General features: G+C 44.3%; 1 protein-coding gene across 4 annotated transcripts in view; it reads left to right on the top strand.

Annotated features, from left to right (window-relative positions):
- The window catches only part of LOC121567789 (stromal interaction molecule 1), a 40,009-nt gene extending 24,420 nt beyond the window's left edge, over positions 1 to 15,589 (top strand). Inside the window, exons 8-14 of one of the 4 annotated variants that reach the window (XM_041878077.2) lie at positions 5,771 to 5,948; positions 7,188 to 7,355; positions 7,670 to 7,770; positions 7,916 to 8,148; positions 11,142 to 11,252; positions 12,087 to 12,150; positions 13,097 to 15,589. In XM_041878077.2, the coding sequence (XP_041734011.2) occupies positions 5,771 to 5,948; positions 7,188 to 7,355; positions 7,670 to 7,770; positions 7,916 to 8,148; positions 11,142 to 11,252; positions 12,087 to 12,150; positions 13,097 to 13,631 (1,390 nt within the window). In that variant the 3' untranslated portion in view covers positions 13,632 to 15,589. Of the gene's footprint in view, positions 1 to 5,770; positions 5,949 to 7,187; positions 7,356 to 7,669; positions 7,771 to 7,915; positions 8,149 to 11,141; positions 11,253 to 12,086; positions 12,454 to 13,096 lie in introns of all 4 variants that reach the window. The other 3 variants (XM_041878074.2, XM_041878078.2, XM_041878075.2) reach the window with 3 other exon arrangements.
- The last annotated feature ends 1,556 nt before the right edge of the window (positions 15,590 to 17,145 follow it).

Here is a 17,145-nt window from a genome sequence, read left to right as displayed (position 1 = left end):
AGCAGCGGAATTAAATTCAGGGTGATTCTTCAGGCTACCCTTGACTGCAGCTCTCTGGCTCCTCCTCTACCTCTGGTGGTGTAAAACAGCATTACACCTCCTGTCCCCTTTCTCAACCTCAACTCGCCCTGTAAAACCTGTTCTCAGACTTACTGATTGATGTTGTAACTCATACGGATACTCCATGGATTCAGGTTCATTTTTTTATTTAACCTTTATTTAACTAGGCAAGTCAGTTAAGAACAAATTCTTATTTACAATGACGGCCTACAAAAAGGCAAAAGGCATCCTGCGGTGATGGGGACTGGGATTAAACATAATAATATACATAAATATAGGACCAAACACACATCACAACAAGATAGAGATCACAACACTACATAAAGAGACCTAAGACAACATGGTGTGATCTCTCTTTAAAACATAGCAGCCTAGGCTATATAGAAGCTAAAGCAGTCTCCCTGTGGATGACATGAATATCTACAGTCCTATTTCTCCTAGTGTGCCCTCTGTGTGTTTGATCTGTGGTCTTGTGACAGACCTCACAGGATAGCGTGACGTGACGCGGTGCTAGGCCAGCATGACACAACCAGCCATCCCAAAAATGGGCTCCTTGTGGGTCTTTATATAGTCATGTCTAAGGCACTGGGGACGTTCTACTGTGGCAGAAGAAGAGCACCATAATCCCAATACAGAAAGGCCATAGAGTACTGGGCTCTGTGTCACCACTGGGGCCCCATTCCTGGACTGGCCAAGCCTTGACGTCATTCAGTACTGTGACAGCTGCCCATGGTCCTCTGCCCTCTTCACGTTAGACATTGTTTTCAGCCACATACTGTAAGATGCAAGCCCCTCATTCCATCGTTACACCCACTCGCTCACACTCTTAGCCTACTATAAGACTGGTGTTTAGCCAATGGTATGTTCTACAGAGCGAGTGGACACTCGCTTGACTGTGTAATCTGTGTTCTTCGTTGCTTTAGTTTCACTGAATAACGCATTTTATATTGTTTTTCAAGAATGTCTGTTCAGTTGTGTGTAAAATGTCAAGGAAGCGTGGCAATTCCCAGAGTTCCCTTACAGTCCAGAACTACATTTTACATTTACATTTTAGTAATTTTAGCAGACGCTCTTATCCAGAGCGACTTACAGTTAGTGAGTGCATACATTTTTCATACTTTTTTCATACTTTTTTTTTCATACAAACTAGTTCTGAACTGTTTGATGTAGAGATGGTTACAAGGCAACAGGCTACTGGAGTCGGTGTACTTCCCCTACTGTAGATAGCTCTTGAAACTGGACCCTGCCTGTAAAACAAACCATGTCTTTATGTCTGCCAAGGGAATCTCATATACATCAGAAATGATGGATCCCTGGCTTCCTTGGGCTCTATAGGGGTCATTCTTTATAGCTAGGAGCACCAAGGTCCAAGGACAGCTGGTTGGAGGATACTATGTGGACATGCCAGTCTCCCTGGCATCTAGTAGTAAAATGATACAGGCACTTCTATTGTTTGCCCCTGTCGTTGCTGAGTCACTGATTATGAGCACCTCTAACAAGGCCCCAGAATTCTTCCTGGTCATGTGATCAGGAAAAGAACAGATCATATCTCATGCTTTTCCTTGTCTGATTCTCTCTCTCTCGCTGTCTCTTGCTCTCTCTCTTGCTCATTCTCTCTGTCTCTCTGTGTCTCTCTCTCTCTCTCTCTGTCTCTCTCTCTCTCTGTCTCTCTCTCTGTGCCTTTGTCTCTTTGTCTTTCTCTGTGTCTCTCTCTCTCTCTCTCTGTCTCTCTCTGTGTCTCTCTCTCTCTCTGTGTCGCTCTCTCTCTCTGTCTCTCTCTCTGTCTCTCTGTCTGTCTCTCTGTCTGTCTCTCTGTCTGTCTCTCTGTCTGTCTCTCTGTCTGTCTCTGTCTCTCTCTCTCTCTCTCTCTCTCTCTCTCTCTCTCTCTCTCTCTCTCTCTCTCTCTCTCTCTCTCTCTCTCTCTCTCTCTCTCTCTCTCTCTCTGTGTCTCTCTCTCTCTCTGTGTGTCTCTCTGTCTCTCAATTAAAAGGGCTTTATTAGCATGGGAAACATATGTTTACATTGCCAAGGCAAGTGAAATAGATAATAAACAGAAGTGAAATAAACAATCAAAAATGAACATTACACTCAGAAAAGGCTAAAAGGATAGAAACATTTGTTATAACGATGTGCAAATACAAAAGGGAAAATAAATGAACATAAATATGGGTTGTATTTACAATGGTGTTTGTTGTTTGCTCGTTGCCCTTTTCTTGTGGCAACAGGTCACAAATATTGCTGCTGTGATGGCACACTGTGGTATGTCACCCAATCGATACAGGAGTTTATCAAAATTGGATTTGTTTTCAAATTATTTGTGGCTCTGTGTAATCTGAGGGAAATTGTGTCTCTAATGCAGTCATACATTTGGCAGGAGGTTAGAAAGTGCGGCTCAGTTTCCACCTCATAGCCTTTCTTCTCTTGAGAGCCAGGTCTAATTAGCGGGTATCGGCCTAATTCTGCTCTGCATGCATTATTTGGTGTTTTACGTTGTACATGGAGGATGTTTTTTCAGAATTCTGCATGCAGAGTCTCATTTTGATGTTTGTCCCATTTTTGGGAATTCTTGGTTGGTGAGTGGACCCAAGACTTCACAACCATAAAGGGCAATGGGTTCTATAACTGATTCAAGTATTTTTAGCCAGATCCTAATTGGGATGTCAAATTTTATGTTCCTTTTGATGGCGTAGAAGGCCCTTCTTGCCTTGTCTCTCAGATCGTTCACATCTTTGTGGAAGTTACCTGTGGCGCTGATGTTTAGGCCGAGGTATGTATAGTTTTTTGTGTGCTCTAGGGCAACGGTGTCTAGGTGGAATTTGTATTTGTGGTCCTGGCAACTGGACCATTATTTTTGTCTTACTGAGATTTACTGTCAGGGCCCAGGTCTGACAGAATCTGTGCAGAATATCTACGTTCTGCTGTAGGACCTCCTTGGTTGGGGACAGAATCACCAGATCATCAGTAGACATTTCACTTCAGATTTTAGTAGGGTGAGGCCGGGTCCTGCAGACTGTTCTAGTGCCCTCACCAATTCGTTGCTATTTATGTTGAAGAGGGTGGGGCTCAAGCTGAATCCCTGTCTCAACCCACGGCCCTGTGGAAAGAATTGTGCGTGTTTTTTGCCCATTTTAACTGCACACTTGTTGTTGGTGTACATAGATTGTATAATGTTGTATGTTTTTCCCCCAACACCACTTTCCATCGATTTGTATAGCAGACCCTCATGCCAAATTGAGTCAATCTTTTTTTAAATCAACAAAGCATGAGAAGACTGTTTGTCAATAAAGGTGTGCATGGTGAATATGTGGTCTGTCGTACGGTAATTTGGTAAAAAGTAGGGGTGTAACGATCCATCTACTACATCGATGTATCGATTTATATTCCTATGATCCAACTACATCGATCTGTGCTCGGCGAGTTGGCCTTTTGGACAACATATATCGATCTAACATCGTTTTAAAATGTAATAAATCGATTGTATCGATACTAGGAAATAACCCATTGGATTTAAGCACGTCAGACTTTATATGGATGTTTTTTCTTAGCACTTTTAATGATAAAGGCTTTAAACATTACTCGATTCAGTCTGCCTATCCGTGACGTCATCGCGCCAACAGCAGCGCAAAGACAACAAAACATAGCATGTCGGACGACAGAGGAGAAGCCGACGAGCGAGAAATTATCAAGCCACCATTGCGGTCCTTACAAGAAACAGGAATCTAGGAAACTTCACCTGCACTGTCCAGTATCCAGGTATTTATTTCAGTCACACTGGTTGAATTTTTGGCTAAAAGGTTACTGAATCGATTTCAAGTCACTGAATCGTTTCGGATCGTATCGTTCTAAATGAACCAATATCGTCCTTGAATCGTATCGACAACCACGAATCGTGATACAAATCGAATCGTTGTTAAAACGAATCGTTACACCCCTAGTAAAAAGCCAATTTGACATTTGCTCAGTACATTGTTTTCACTGAGGAAATGAACTAGTCTGCGGTTAATGATAATGCAGAGTATTTTCCCAAGGTTGCTGTTAACGCATATCCCACGGTAGTTATTGGGGTCAAATTTGTGTATTGGGGTGATCAGTCCCCAAGAGCTGATGGTGGTGTTAAAGAGTTTAAGTATATTTTATAATTTAATTTAGGATACCATCAACACCACAGGCCTTTTTGGGTTGGAGGGTTTGTATTTTGTCCTGTAGTTCATTCAATGTAAATGGAGAATCCAGTGGGTTCTGGTAGTCTTTAATAGCTGATTCTAAGATTTGCATTTGATCATGTATATGTTGTTGCTCTTTGTTATAGGGCCAAAAAGATTGGAGAAGTGGTTTATCCATACATCTCCGTTTTGGATAGATAACTCTTTGTGTTGTTTGTTTTAGTGTTTTCCAATTTTCTCTGAAGTGTTTAGATTCTGTGGATTTTTCAATTACATTGAGCTGATTTCTGACGCGCTGTTCCTTTTTCCGTAGTGTATTTCTGTATTGTTTTAGTGATTCACCATAGTGAAGGCGTAGGCTGAGGTTTTCTGGGTCTCTGTTTTTGGTGGGATAGGTTTCTCAATTTCCTGCTTAGGTTTTTGGATTCTTAATCAAACCATTTGCCATTTTTTTAAATGTTCATAGGTTGTCTGCTTGAGAGAAAAAAAATTGATAGGGAAGCTGAAAGGTCAAATATACTGTTTGGGCATTCTACTGCCAAGTTTACACCTTCACTATTACAGTTAAATGTTTTGTCCAGGAAGTTGTCTAAAATGGATTGAATTTGTTGTTGCCTAATTGTTGTTTGGTAGGTTTCTACACTACTTTCCTTCCATCTATAGCGTTTCTTAATATTATTCTGTTCCTTTGGCTTTGATGCCTCATGATTGAGTATTGCTCTGTTCAAGTAGACTGTGATTTTGCTGTGATCTGATAGGGGTGTCAGTGGGCTGACTGTGAACGCTCTGAGAGACTCTGGGTTGAGGTCAGTGATAAAGTAATCCACAGTACTACTGCCAAGGAATGAGCTATAGGTGTACCTACCATAGGAGTCTCCTCGAAGCCTACCATTAACTATGTACAGACCCAGCGTGCGACAGAGCTGCAGGAGTTGTGACCCGTTTTTGTTGGTTGTTTTGTCATAGTTGTCTAGTGGACATATTTGGGAGGGAATACTGTCACCTCCAGGTAGGTGTTTGTCCCCGTGTGCTGAGGGTGTCAGGTTCTTGTCCAGTTCTTGCATTTAGGTCGCCACAGACTAGTACATGTCCCTGGGCTGCGAAATGGTTGATCTCCCCCTCTAGGATGGAGAAGCTGTCATCGTTAAAGTATGGGGATTTTATTGGGGGGATATAGGTAGCACACAAGGACATTTTTCTCTGTTGAGATAATTTCCTTATTAATTTCTAGCCAGATGTAAAATGTTTGTGTTTTGACTAATTTAATAGAGTGGGTTAGGTCTGCTCTATACCAAATTAGCATACCTCCTGAGTCTCTTCCCTGTTTTACACCTGGTAGTTTGGTGGATGGGACTACCAGCTCTCTGTAACCTAGAGGGCAACCAGTGGGTCCATCTCCTCTATACCATGTTTCTTGTAGGATGACAATGTCGGTATTTCCATTATCTTTGATGAAGTCTGGGCTCCTATTCTTTAGGCCAAAGGCAGATGACCTCAGACCTTGTATATTCCAGGATGAGATGGTAAATGCTTCTCTCCCCCCTCAGGCTGCAGATAGCCCAGGAGGAGCACCGTACGGTGGAAGTGGAGAAGGTGAACCTGGAACAGAAGCTGAGGGATGAGATCAACTGTGCCAAGCAGGAGGCCCAGCGCCTCAAGGAGCTCCGCGAGGGCACCGAGAACGAGCTGAGTAGGCAGAAATACGCAGAGGAGGAGCTGGACCAGGTACTGGACTGAACCACTTTGGGGAGGGACGGGGGTGGAGAACAAATGCATGTGGATGAGATAGGGGGAATTAGTCTAGTGGGATACTTCTTGAGAAACAAGGTGTGGTTGAGGCCAGTGACATGATCCTGTAGAGTAAAGCCCAAGAGGATAGACAATCCAACTGACTGAACCCTGTTAACCACTCTATGTTCTAGGGAGCCAGCTATACATTTAGATGGATCAGATACAGAATGCTATCAGTAGGCATAACTCCCACTCAGCTCTTTGCCCATCAGGGAAATGGCAGGAGAAGAAGCAGCGGTCGGCCCACACAGGGCAGGTGAGCAGAGGGCTCACGTTGTGTACTCTCTCATCAATCCACTACTATCACTATGGTCTCCTGAGAACACTGCAGTCTGCTGGAGGAAGCAATAATCATTCCTTTATCTGATTTCAGTGCTCAATATGACTAGAGAAAGGACCTGAGATGGCTCCCTCCTTTTAGTCTTTTTAGCATACGTGCCTACGAAGAGTTTTTGTTTTTATGTAGCCTACTTCCTGCAAAGAATCCAGCTCAGAATGTTTTCATATGACGTAATGATTAGATTCACAGCTCCTGACTGCAAGCAGGGCCCATTGCACACTAATCCAAGGCCTAGTTCTTCAGAGGATTTGGAATGCTCATTTCATCTGGAGGGTTTCTCTGGAGGCCTGTTGTCTTGTTGTCGGGTCCCAGTGGAGGTCAAACCAGGTCAGCCCTCATGTCTGCCTGATCAGAAAAGAGAACCACTCTGATGTCACATGGCCCCATATACAGCCCTATCTCTCCCTGTGCACATGGCTTGCAGGCCTCCTGCTCCCCTGGCTGGCCCAGTGCTGCTCCATTAAGGCTTGGCAGTGATTGAGTCTAAGGGTGGCTGGATGCCCCTGTGGCTCTGGGCTGATTTGCACAGCTCTTAATGAGGCTGTCTGGAGACAAAGAGAGCGCTAGCTTTCACGAGCCAATGAGATCACGTTTCCCTCTCCCACCTCCCCATCCAAGTTCACATCATGGTCCAGAGAGACAGTGTGGGAATGACACACTTGTGCTTAACCACATTGACTTTTAGCGTGAAGACTTTGGTGTGTTCTTTTCACTGCTGTATTGAGTCAGAAGAAGTTATGTGCTGTAGGTTGACTTCTGGTCTTTGTGACCTGTGTCTGTGTGGTGTGTGTCTGTGTGTCTGTGTGGTGTGTGTCTGTGTGTGTGCGCTGCAGGTGCGCATGGCCCTGAAGAAGGCAGAGAAGGAGCTGGAGTCTCGCTGCAGCTGGTCCCCACCAGAGTCCCTCCAGAAGTGGCTGCAGCTCACCCATGAGGTGGAGGTGCAGTACTACAACATCAAGAAGCAGAACGCTGAGAAGCAGCTGCTGGTGGCTAAAGAAGGGGTGAGACGCCACGTGACTCCATATACCGTATGAGGACTAGATATACCGTATGAGGACTAGATATACCGTATGAGGACTAGATATACCGTATGAGGACTAGATATATCGTATGAGGACTAGATATACCGTATGAGGACTAGATATACCGTATGAGGACTAGATATACTGTATGAGGACTCGATATACTGTGAGGACTCGATATACTGTATGAGTAGGGCCAGGAGATTTCCCTGTCCATGTGAGCAGGAGAAACTCTGGACCCTTAGTGTGACAGAACCGGAGAGTCATGTTTTATCGTGTGTGTGTGACTGCAGGCAGAGAAGATCAAGAAGAAGCGGAACACCATCTTTGGGACCTTCCATGTGGCACACAGCTCCTGTCTGGACAATGTGGATCACCAAATTCTGACAGCCAAGTCAGTTTAATTAAAGTATTAATTAAATGTATTGGGATTTGTCTAAAGCCAATATCTCCTATATCTATGTTCACATTGTGATCTGTGTTTGTGTTCCTCTGTCCTCCTCCTCCCCCCCGTCTCCCTCTCCTCTCCTCCGGTCCAGACAAGCCCTGGGTGAGGTGACTGCTGCTCTGAGGGAGAGGCTGCATCGCTGGCAGCAGATTGAGATTCTGACGGGGTTCACCATCGTCAACAACCCTGGGCTGTCCTCCCTGGCCTCCACCCTGAACCCTGACCCCAGTATCATGGGCGGCCGGGCCACGCCCCAGCACTTCATTATGTCTGATGACATGGACGACTTGGACGAGGACATCATATCACCCGGAACTCTGCAATGTAAGGGCTCGACCGACTCCCTCGGCCCCACTGTGGGACTCAGTAGCAGAATACCCCCTAAATACACCAAGGGCCTCCTGGGGAAATCCAAAAGTCAACTCTCATATGAAAATTAGCATACACAAAATATTATCATTAACGATTTATCAACGATTCTATGAATTTACAAAATGAGCGACCCTGTTGGTGAAGGGATTCAGGGTGTTTGTCTTTGATTGAGAGTGTTGTGTAATTGTAATTTCACCAGTTTTATATACATGTTTTCAGTTGGTTATTTTGTTCCATTTTGGAAATTGGTGTTGCCTTGATATATGGGAATTTCACTTCTGGGATGGAGTGTAAGATGAGAACAAGGTGAATAATGTTGATATCCCATGCTGTAAAAATGAACCTCTGAAGAAATACATACTTCATGACAACAAATCTTTGTGCTGATCTGTTTTTAGCAGTTTTCGCCTAGTATGACCAATTGAATGTGCTGTTAGGACACGGCTGAAATGAAGGACTGAACATGAAGTAATAGTAAGCAATATCAAAGTACTCGTATAAGCTTTATAAGGCTTTAGCTTTGATCTAGGCCTATATTTGGGAAAGAGGAAGGCACAATGGTGCACACACTCCCAAGTAAAACAGTCTTCCTTGTAGTGCTGCCCGGAAGAAAGTTAGCTTTATCTCCTCACATAGAGCCTTGCTTTCTATTGTGTTGAGGTCATGTAATTCCCCTGTGGGTACATTTTAGTACATTTGGAAAGTGTTCAGACCCCTTGACTTTTTCCACATTTTGTTACGTTACAGCCTTATTCTAAAATGGATTACATTGGGTTTTTTTTCTAATCAATCTACACACAATACCACATAATGACAAAGCAAAAACAGGTTTTTAGAAATGTTTGCTAATTTATTAAAAATACAAAACTAATATTACATTTAGTATTCAGACCCTTTACTCAGTACTTTGTTGAAGCACCTTTGGCAGCGATTACAGCCTTGAGTCTTCTTGGGTATGACACTACATGCTTGACACACCTTTATTTGGGGAATTTCTCAAATTCTTCTCTGCAGATCCTGTCAAGCTCTGTCAGGTTGGATGGGGAGTGTTGCTGCACAGCTATTTTCAGGTCTCCAGAGATGTTAGATCGGGTTCAAGTCTGGGCTCTGGCTGGGCCACTCAAGGACATTCAGAGACTTGTCCCGAAGCCACTCCTGCGTTGTCTTGGCTGTGTGCTTAGGGTCGTTGTCCTGTTGGAAGGTGAACCTTCACCCCAGTCTGAGGTCCTGAGCACTCTGGAGCACGTTTTCATCAAGGATCTCTCTGTACTTTGCTCCGTTCATCTTTCCCTCGATCCTGACTAGTCTCCCAGTCCCTGCCGCTGAAAAACATCCCCACAGCATGATGCTGCCACCACCATGCTTCACCGTAGGGATGGTGCCAGGTTTCCTCCAGACGTGACGCTTACCATTCAGGCCAAAGAGTTCAATATTGGTTTCATCAGACCAGAGAATCTTGTTTCTCATGGTCTGATAGTCCTTTAAGTGCCTTTTGGCAAACTCCAAGAGTCTTGGTGGTTCCAAACTTCTTCCATTTAAGAATGATGGTGGCCACTGTGTTCTTGGGGACCTTCAATGCTGCAGACATTTTTTGGTACCCTTCCCCAGACCTGTGCCTCGACACAATCCTGTCTCGGAGCTCTACGGACAATTCCTTCGACCTGATGGCTTGGTTTTTGCTCTGACATGCACTGTCAACTGTGGGACCTTATATAGACAGGTGTGTGCCTTTCCAAATCATGTCCAATCAATTGAATTTACCACAGGTGGACTCCAATCAAGTTGTAGAAACATCTCAAGGATGATCAATGGAAACAGGATGCACCTGAGCTCAATTTCGAGTCTCATAGTAAAGGGTCTGAATACTTATGTAAATAAGGTATTTTATTTTATATACATTTGCAAAAAAATTAAACACTGTTTTCGCTTTGTCATTATGGGGTATTGTGTGTAGATTGCTGAGGATTTTTCTTTATTTAATCAATTTTAGAATAAGGCTAGAACGTAACAAAATGTGGAAAAAGTCAAGTGGTCTGAATACTTTCTGAATGCACTGTATCACCTTGTTTCAGCCACTAAGGAATTAAATACTCAGGGTTAATGCTTTTGAAATGGAGAATTACAGCTTTTATTAACCAGTTACGATCTCAAAGGGAGTTATGATGCAAACATACTTTAGTTCTTATGTCTATTCCTAGTCTTGTGGTAACCTAAATGTATTATATTTATCACAACATAATGTTGACATATAATGTCAATCAATGTGTACTATGGTCTCCTGGTACCCATCTCTGATGAGCTCTACTGGGCAGTATTTGGATTATGATTGTAGCAGACCCAGAGAGAAGGGCTGATAATAACTGTCTGGGTTATGATTGTAGCAGACCCAGAGAGAAGGGCTGATAATAACTGTCTGGTTTATGATTGGAGCAGACCCAGAGAGAAGGGCTGATATTAACTGTCAGGGTTATGATTGTAGCAGACCCAGAGAGAAGGGCTGATAATAACTGTCTGGTTTATGATTGGAGCAGACTCAGAGAGAAGGGCTGATAATAACTGTCTGGGTTATGATTGTAGCAGACCCAGAGAGAAGGGCTGATAATAACTGTCTGGGTTATGATTGTAGCAGACCCAGAGAGAAGGGCTGATACTAACTGTCTGGTTTATGATTGGAGCAGACCCAGAGAGAAGGGCTGATACTAACTGTCTGGGTTATGATTGTAGCAGACCCAGAGAGAAGGGCTGATAATAACTGTCTGGGTTATGATTGTAGCAGACCCAGAGAGAAGGGCTGATACTAACTGCAGGGGTAAGCTGAGCTCTAGTTCTGCAGTCTCCTTCTAGAGTTCTGTCACTGCAGTCCTCTAGTAAGTCTTCTAATCCACATGAATAACACTTCCCTTCTCTCCCCCCACCAACACTTTCTCTTTGGTTTTTGGCTGCAGCTGCCATTCGTGTCTCTGGTCGACCCCCAGACACCAACTGCCTCAAGGACCGACGAGCGAGTGATCTGTGGTCCGTGGCTTCGGACAGCCAGTCCCTCAGGAAATACTCTGGTTGGCCTGTTAGCTACTCATACCCCCTCGTCCTGACCTCAACACTCTCCTCTCCTCTCTCTCTCTCTCACCCACCCCTGTCAAAGCCTCACAGAGCACATATTGTAACAATCTGGCCTGGGGCAGGGGTCTGTAGATGGATATAGCTGTAACACTCTGGCCTGGGGCAGGGGTCTGTAGATGGATATAGCTGTAACACTCTGGCCTAGGGCAGGGCCTGTAGATGGATAAGGCACTGTCCATGCTGTGTCCACGTACACCTGGCCGTCTCCAACTGTCCAATGACTTGCTCTTTTTTCTCAACCTGATCCTCATCTTCTTCCTCATCACCCAGAGAACTCTTCCACTCACCAGTGACTAATGCTCTTAGACCCTCTCACAACATACGGGCACTGTCTGATTTTACAAATGAAGGGGGAAGGATTGGTTATGATGAAATATTTCACTTTTGTCCCGCCTGCAAGAATTCTCACCAGATACCAGCCAAACGTCTCACCAGACACCAGCCAAACGTCTCACCAGACACCAGCCAAACGTCTCACCAGACACCACCTATCCCTCCTGTTCTCTTGTTTTTTAAGTTAATACTATGGCATAGCTAAGGCCTATGTGTTTGAACATCAGATATTTTGCATCCATCACTTGCATTTCTTCCAACCAAATGTTACTGAAGTGCTCAAAACAGATTTCAACAACACCAATTCAGTACTGAAATGTCTCCTGCTACTGCCCTCCCAGTCTAATTCCAACCTACTCTTTTTCCCTCACCCTGTGTGTTGTGTATAATCGGAGAGTGGTTGTTGATAATGGTGTTGTTCTGTGTTGTGTCCACAGCTCCCAGTATGATGTCCCTGCGTCAGCGCCACATGGACTCCCAGCTGGCCATGGGCTCCCAGAGGTTGGTAGAGACCTGCCTGTTGGCGGGGCAGCAGGGAGACGGCACCTCCTACCCATCCAGGTCTAGGGCCCCCCTTCAACAGTCACACAACCAGTCCTTCCAACAGTTTGAGGCTCTCCCCCTGCCTCCCTTGTCCTCGGCTGTCTCGCACCCTTCCATCATCTGCTCTTACCGTCAGCCCCACTCCTCCTCCTCCTCCTCCTCCTTACACTCCACCTCTCCTCATTCCTCCAATGTCTATCACTCGTCTTATTTTCAGCCCATGGACACCATCCCAGACTTCCAGCGTAGCAGCAGCTTCGGGTACCCCTCTGCTCTCTTCTCTCCACACGCACCGCATGCGCCTGGTCTTTTCTCCCAGCCTACTTTTTCACCCCATAGTTTGACCCATAGTTTTCTCATTTTCATTAACGATAGTTTCATCTGACTATAACTCACCCATTTTCAACCTTCTTTTGCATTATTACTTTTCTTTTAAAATCCATTTTGTTGTTTTATTCAGTCTTTCATATTTGAGTTTTTGCCATCCACTCCCAATCCTTGTCGTTCCCGATAGCCCAAACAACCCTGCCCCCTGCCTGCACTACTAACAGGAGTGGCGTTCCAGTTTCCCAGTAGTGTCCTTGGCTTTATAGGCATTGGATAGATTACCTCCAGCATACAGTGCTTTTGCTTGGATCCACTTTTCAGTCAGGCTCAGTGCAGAAACAAACCCTCTACCTCATAGGTATCCCATAGTTCTGAAAGGATTAGAAAGGTGTAAGCATTCCATCTGGTGGTAAAAAAATCCACCTAGCCTATCAGAGGGGGAAATGGAGCTACTACCATTGCTTATATCTGTCCGGTTCTTTCAGATCTACTTGAAGTGCCTAGGTGGGAGAGGCTATAGAATGTCTCTGGACCGTTCCACACCGTCCCACTCTTCCTCTCTTCTGTTCTTCTACAGGGATCTGAACCGCTCCGACTCAGACTCCTCCCTGTGCCTCTCCCAAATCGGTGATCGTCTGTCTGCCTACAGCTCCAAGGGCCACCCGGTGAAACCCACCTCCTTCCTGTATGGCCCCCCTGTCCGCTCCGCCTCAGACGAGCCCGCCCTGAATGCCCACACCCCTAACGGAGGGAACCGTGTCCACGAGGGAGGAGCCCATGCCGAGCCAGTCCCAGAGAGCCCCATCCTGATGAAGAAGGTGTACAGCATCGAGAAGTCAGCCAGCCTGGGAGAGATGGATGTTGGCCTCGTCGGTATGTCCATGTCAGAGTCCTCCTGCTCCCTCAGCCTCAACTCCACCGACGTCGACACCCCCTCCCCCACGGGGGGTCAGCCTGGGGTCGCAGGGGCCAAGGGCAGCAGCCGCATCCCTCAGCTCTCCTCCAAGAAGAGCCCTCTGGAAGAAGACAGCGGCTCCACGGGAGAAGACACAGATTCCGTCGCCAGCCGCAAGAAACACACCTTCAAGATCTTCAAAAAACAGAGGAAATAATGAGGAAGGCTACTAAAGACTATTAAAGAGGTCAAAGGTGTTTCACTTGTTATTATTTCTGTTTTGGAGAAGTTGTTTTGGGTAGTTCACTGGTCACAAGCGATGGCACAAATCTTTGCCTTTACGGTTTTGTAGGTACTTTCTCTGAGGAACTGTGGGAGCAACCAGCTATTCGATTATATGATTTTTATCCTGATGATGTTGGCAATGGATGGTATTGTATAGTGGAATGTAAAGCACTATTTATTTAGCAGGAAAGTGTGCCAGTCTCTGAGGGAAAGAAGTCTCCTGGGTGGATGTGTTCTGTTTTACTTCAACCTGTGTCCGTTTGCATGTCTTCACCTTTGTTGGACTGAAATTCTCTGAATGCTCTTCGGTGTTTGCTTGGTTCTTGTCCCCATTCTGCTTAGACAACACTTAAAAACTCTGCTGTTTCTTGTCGTTAATCCCCAACCACCTCCTTGTTATGTGTCAGATGGACTTTGAGCACTTAATGGCAGTCAGTGTTGGTCAATGGTGGGGAGGGGGGGGGGGCGCTAAAAAGGGCTGAACAATACTTGCAAAAACCTCGAGTCAATTGTGCTAAAACAAAATCTAGCAGTCAATGTTGGCAGAACTCTTCCAGTACAACTGCAGACACCGCAACACACACACGGCAAAAGTTTCCCTGGGATGGTGCACCTTTAGAAGTAGAAGTGATAACTTGATTTAAACCCCTTGAAGACCCCAGCACATACAAAGCTGCAGCAAAATAAGTAGCCTGTGTAACAGAGACAGAAGTAATTGTCCAAGATCTAAGTTCCCTAATAGAGGGGAAAGTTATTAAAAGGACTACTTTAACTATATGAATTTCATATCAATGTAAAATGTTTATCGAAGTAAACATCTACATTTGCCAATCATATCAATCTACTTTGTGATTTAAAGAGAGATCACGTGAATCATTATGAGTGCTGGAGGCAGATGTTGGAGATGCTAATCTTTTGTGCCAAAACAAAGACTCTGGTCCAGTGGCCTTTATTCTTGTCATCAACTATATATGTGCTGTCTGTTGTACGTTAGAGGCAGCGTTAGATTGGGTAGCACTGCCTTCCGTTTTAATCTGGGGACTCCGAACAAAAATAAGGTGATCGATTTGACATTGTCACCCACAACATTTCAAGCAGGGAGTTTCAGGCAGCATTTGTATTTCGAAGACTCCCAAGTTGTGTGTAGAGAATTTTGGAGAAGGTGTTTGCTGCTGTTGCTTGTACTGTAGATTACCCTGATCACCTATATTCACATTATACAGCTCCAAAGTCAAGCACACAATAACAGTAATGGTATCTATCGGTCACAATTATAAACTCACTTGCCATGAATTGTTTTGTTTGAGCAAAAATGGTTTAGAAAAGGATGTCACGATGCATTCTGGTAGTAGGGACTCTCCTATAACTTCCTAAGCAATTAACCTGCTCGACTGCTCCTGAATCTGTGTAACAACCAAAGCAGTGCTGAAAACAACACCTTCGCCCCCCCACTGGAGGCCTCTCACAGTGTGGTTGATGGGATGGATGACAAAGAAATGCCATTTTCTTTAATTGATCAGTTGAAAACATGGACTTCCTGTTGGTACTTTTTAAGGTGCCATTTGCACCTCTTCTGCACGATGAAGCTGTAATGTGGAGTATGATGTCTATCAGTGAGTGTCTGCTGTCAGTATACTGCACTGACTTGTATTGATGCATGACGGCTGCTGTATTAACTAACATCTGTAATGGGCTTGAGGCGGAGATCAACTCGAGGGTTCTTGACTCTCCGTCCACACCTACTTAAACCCCAACTTCTCATTTTGAGCTTCTATTTATGAATACATATATTTGTACAGAGAAAAATAATAATTTTTGCATCTTCAGTGACGTTCTCTCTAGACTTTTATGGCACTCCTGCATGATAGCAATAAACTCTTTTGAATGAAAGACGTGGCCTTTGTTTTGGGGATGGTGACACCAACACACATAACAGTAGCAAGGTATGAGCTGTTATCACAGGTTTCCTGGAGTAATTGGCACTTCATAATGAACAGAAATGACACAATGGGATTTTTACATTTATCATGTGTTTTTATTTTTACTTTCTTATCCCTCTAGTTCACAGTAAACCACAAGCGCAATATGTAATAAATATGTGAACATTTTTGAATTCCGTAACAAATTCAGAGGGAATTTAGTGGAGTTGACTGCGCCCATCTCTCAAATAATCCATCAATCTATTGGTCACATGATGCGTCTGATTGCGCAGCGCTAACCGGTGGAGCGGTGTGTGTGCATTTATTCCAATATTTACGTAAGCACTTGTTTCACTTGTGGACAAAGCAGGATGCAGTGGTGGAAAAAGTACCCAACAGTCATACTTGAGTAAAAGTAAAGATTCCTTAAAAGATTACTCAAGTAAAAGTGAAAGTCACCCAGTAAAATACTACTTGAGTAAAAGTCTAAAAGTATTTCGTTTTAAATATACTTAAGGATCAAAAGTCAATGTAATTGCTAAAATATACTTAAGTATCAAAAGTAAAAGTATAAATAATTTCAAATTCCTTATATAAAGCAAACCAGACGGCAACATTTTCTTGTTTTTTATTTATTTACGGATAGCCAGGAGCATGCTCCTACACTTGGACATAATTTACAAACAAATCTTTAGTGAGTCTGCCAGATCAGGGGCAGTAGGGATGACCAGGGATGTTCTCTTGATAAGTGTTTAAATTATACTATTTTCCTGTCCTGCTAAGCATTCAAAATGTAACGAGTACTTTTGGGTGTCAGAGAAAAAAGTACAATATTTTCTTTAGGAATATAGTGAAGTAAAAGTAGTCAAAAATATAAATAGTGAAGTAAAGTACAGATACCCCCAAAAAACTACTTAAGTAGTACTTTAAAGTATTTTTACTTAAGTACTTTACACCACTGGCAGGATGTTAGTCCGGGTTCTCTTCATTTAAACTTTTTCTCAGGTTTCTTCCATTTACATTAACATTACATTTACGTCATTTAGCAGACGCTCTTATCCAGAGCGACTTACAAATAGGTGCATTCACCTTATAGCCAGTGGGATAACCACTTTTTTTTTTTTTTTTTTTTTTGGGTGGGGGTGGGTTGGAGTAAGGGGGGGGGGGGGTAGAAGGATTACTTTATCCTATCCCAGGTATTCCTTAAAGAGGTGGGGTTTAAAATGTCTCCGGAAGGTGGTGAGTGACTCCGCTGTCCTGGCGTCGTGAAGGAGCTTGTTCCACCATTGGGGTGCCAGAGCAGCGAACAGTTTTGACTGGGCTGAGCGGGAACTATGCTTCCGCAGAGGTAGGGGAGCCAGCAGGCCAGAGGTGGATGAACGCAGTGCCCTCGTTTGGATGTAGGGACTGATCAGAGCCTGAAGGTACGGAGGTGCCGTTCCCCTCACAGCTCCGTAGGCAAGCACCATGGTCTTGTAGCAGATGCGAGCTTCAACTGGAAGCCAGTGGAGTGTGCGGAGGAGCGGG

This window comes from Coregonus clupeaformis, chromosome 6 (assembly GCF_020615455.1).
Source record: "Coregonus clupeaformis isolate EN_2021a chromosome 6, ASM2061545v1, whole genome shotgun sequence".
Lineage (NCBI taxonomy): Eukaryota > Metazoa > Chordata > Actinopteri > Salmoniformes > Salmonidae > Coregonus > Coregonus clupeaformis.
Note: the sequence above shows the minus strand (reverse complement) of the source record. Positions and strands in the feature narration are given on the sequence as shown.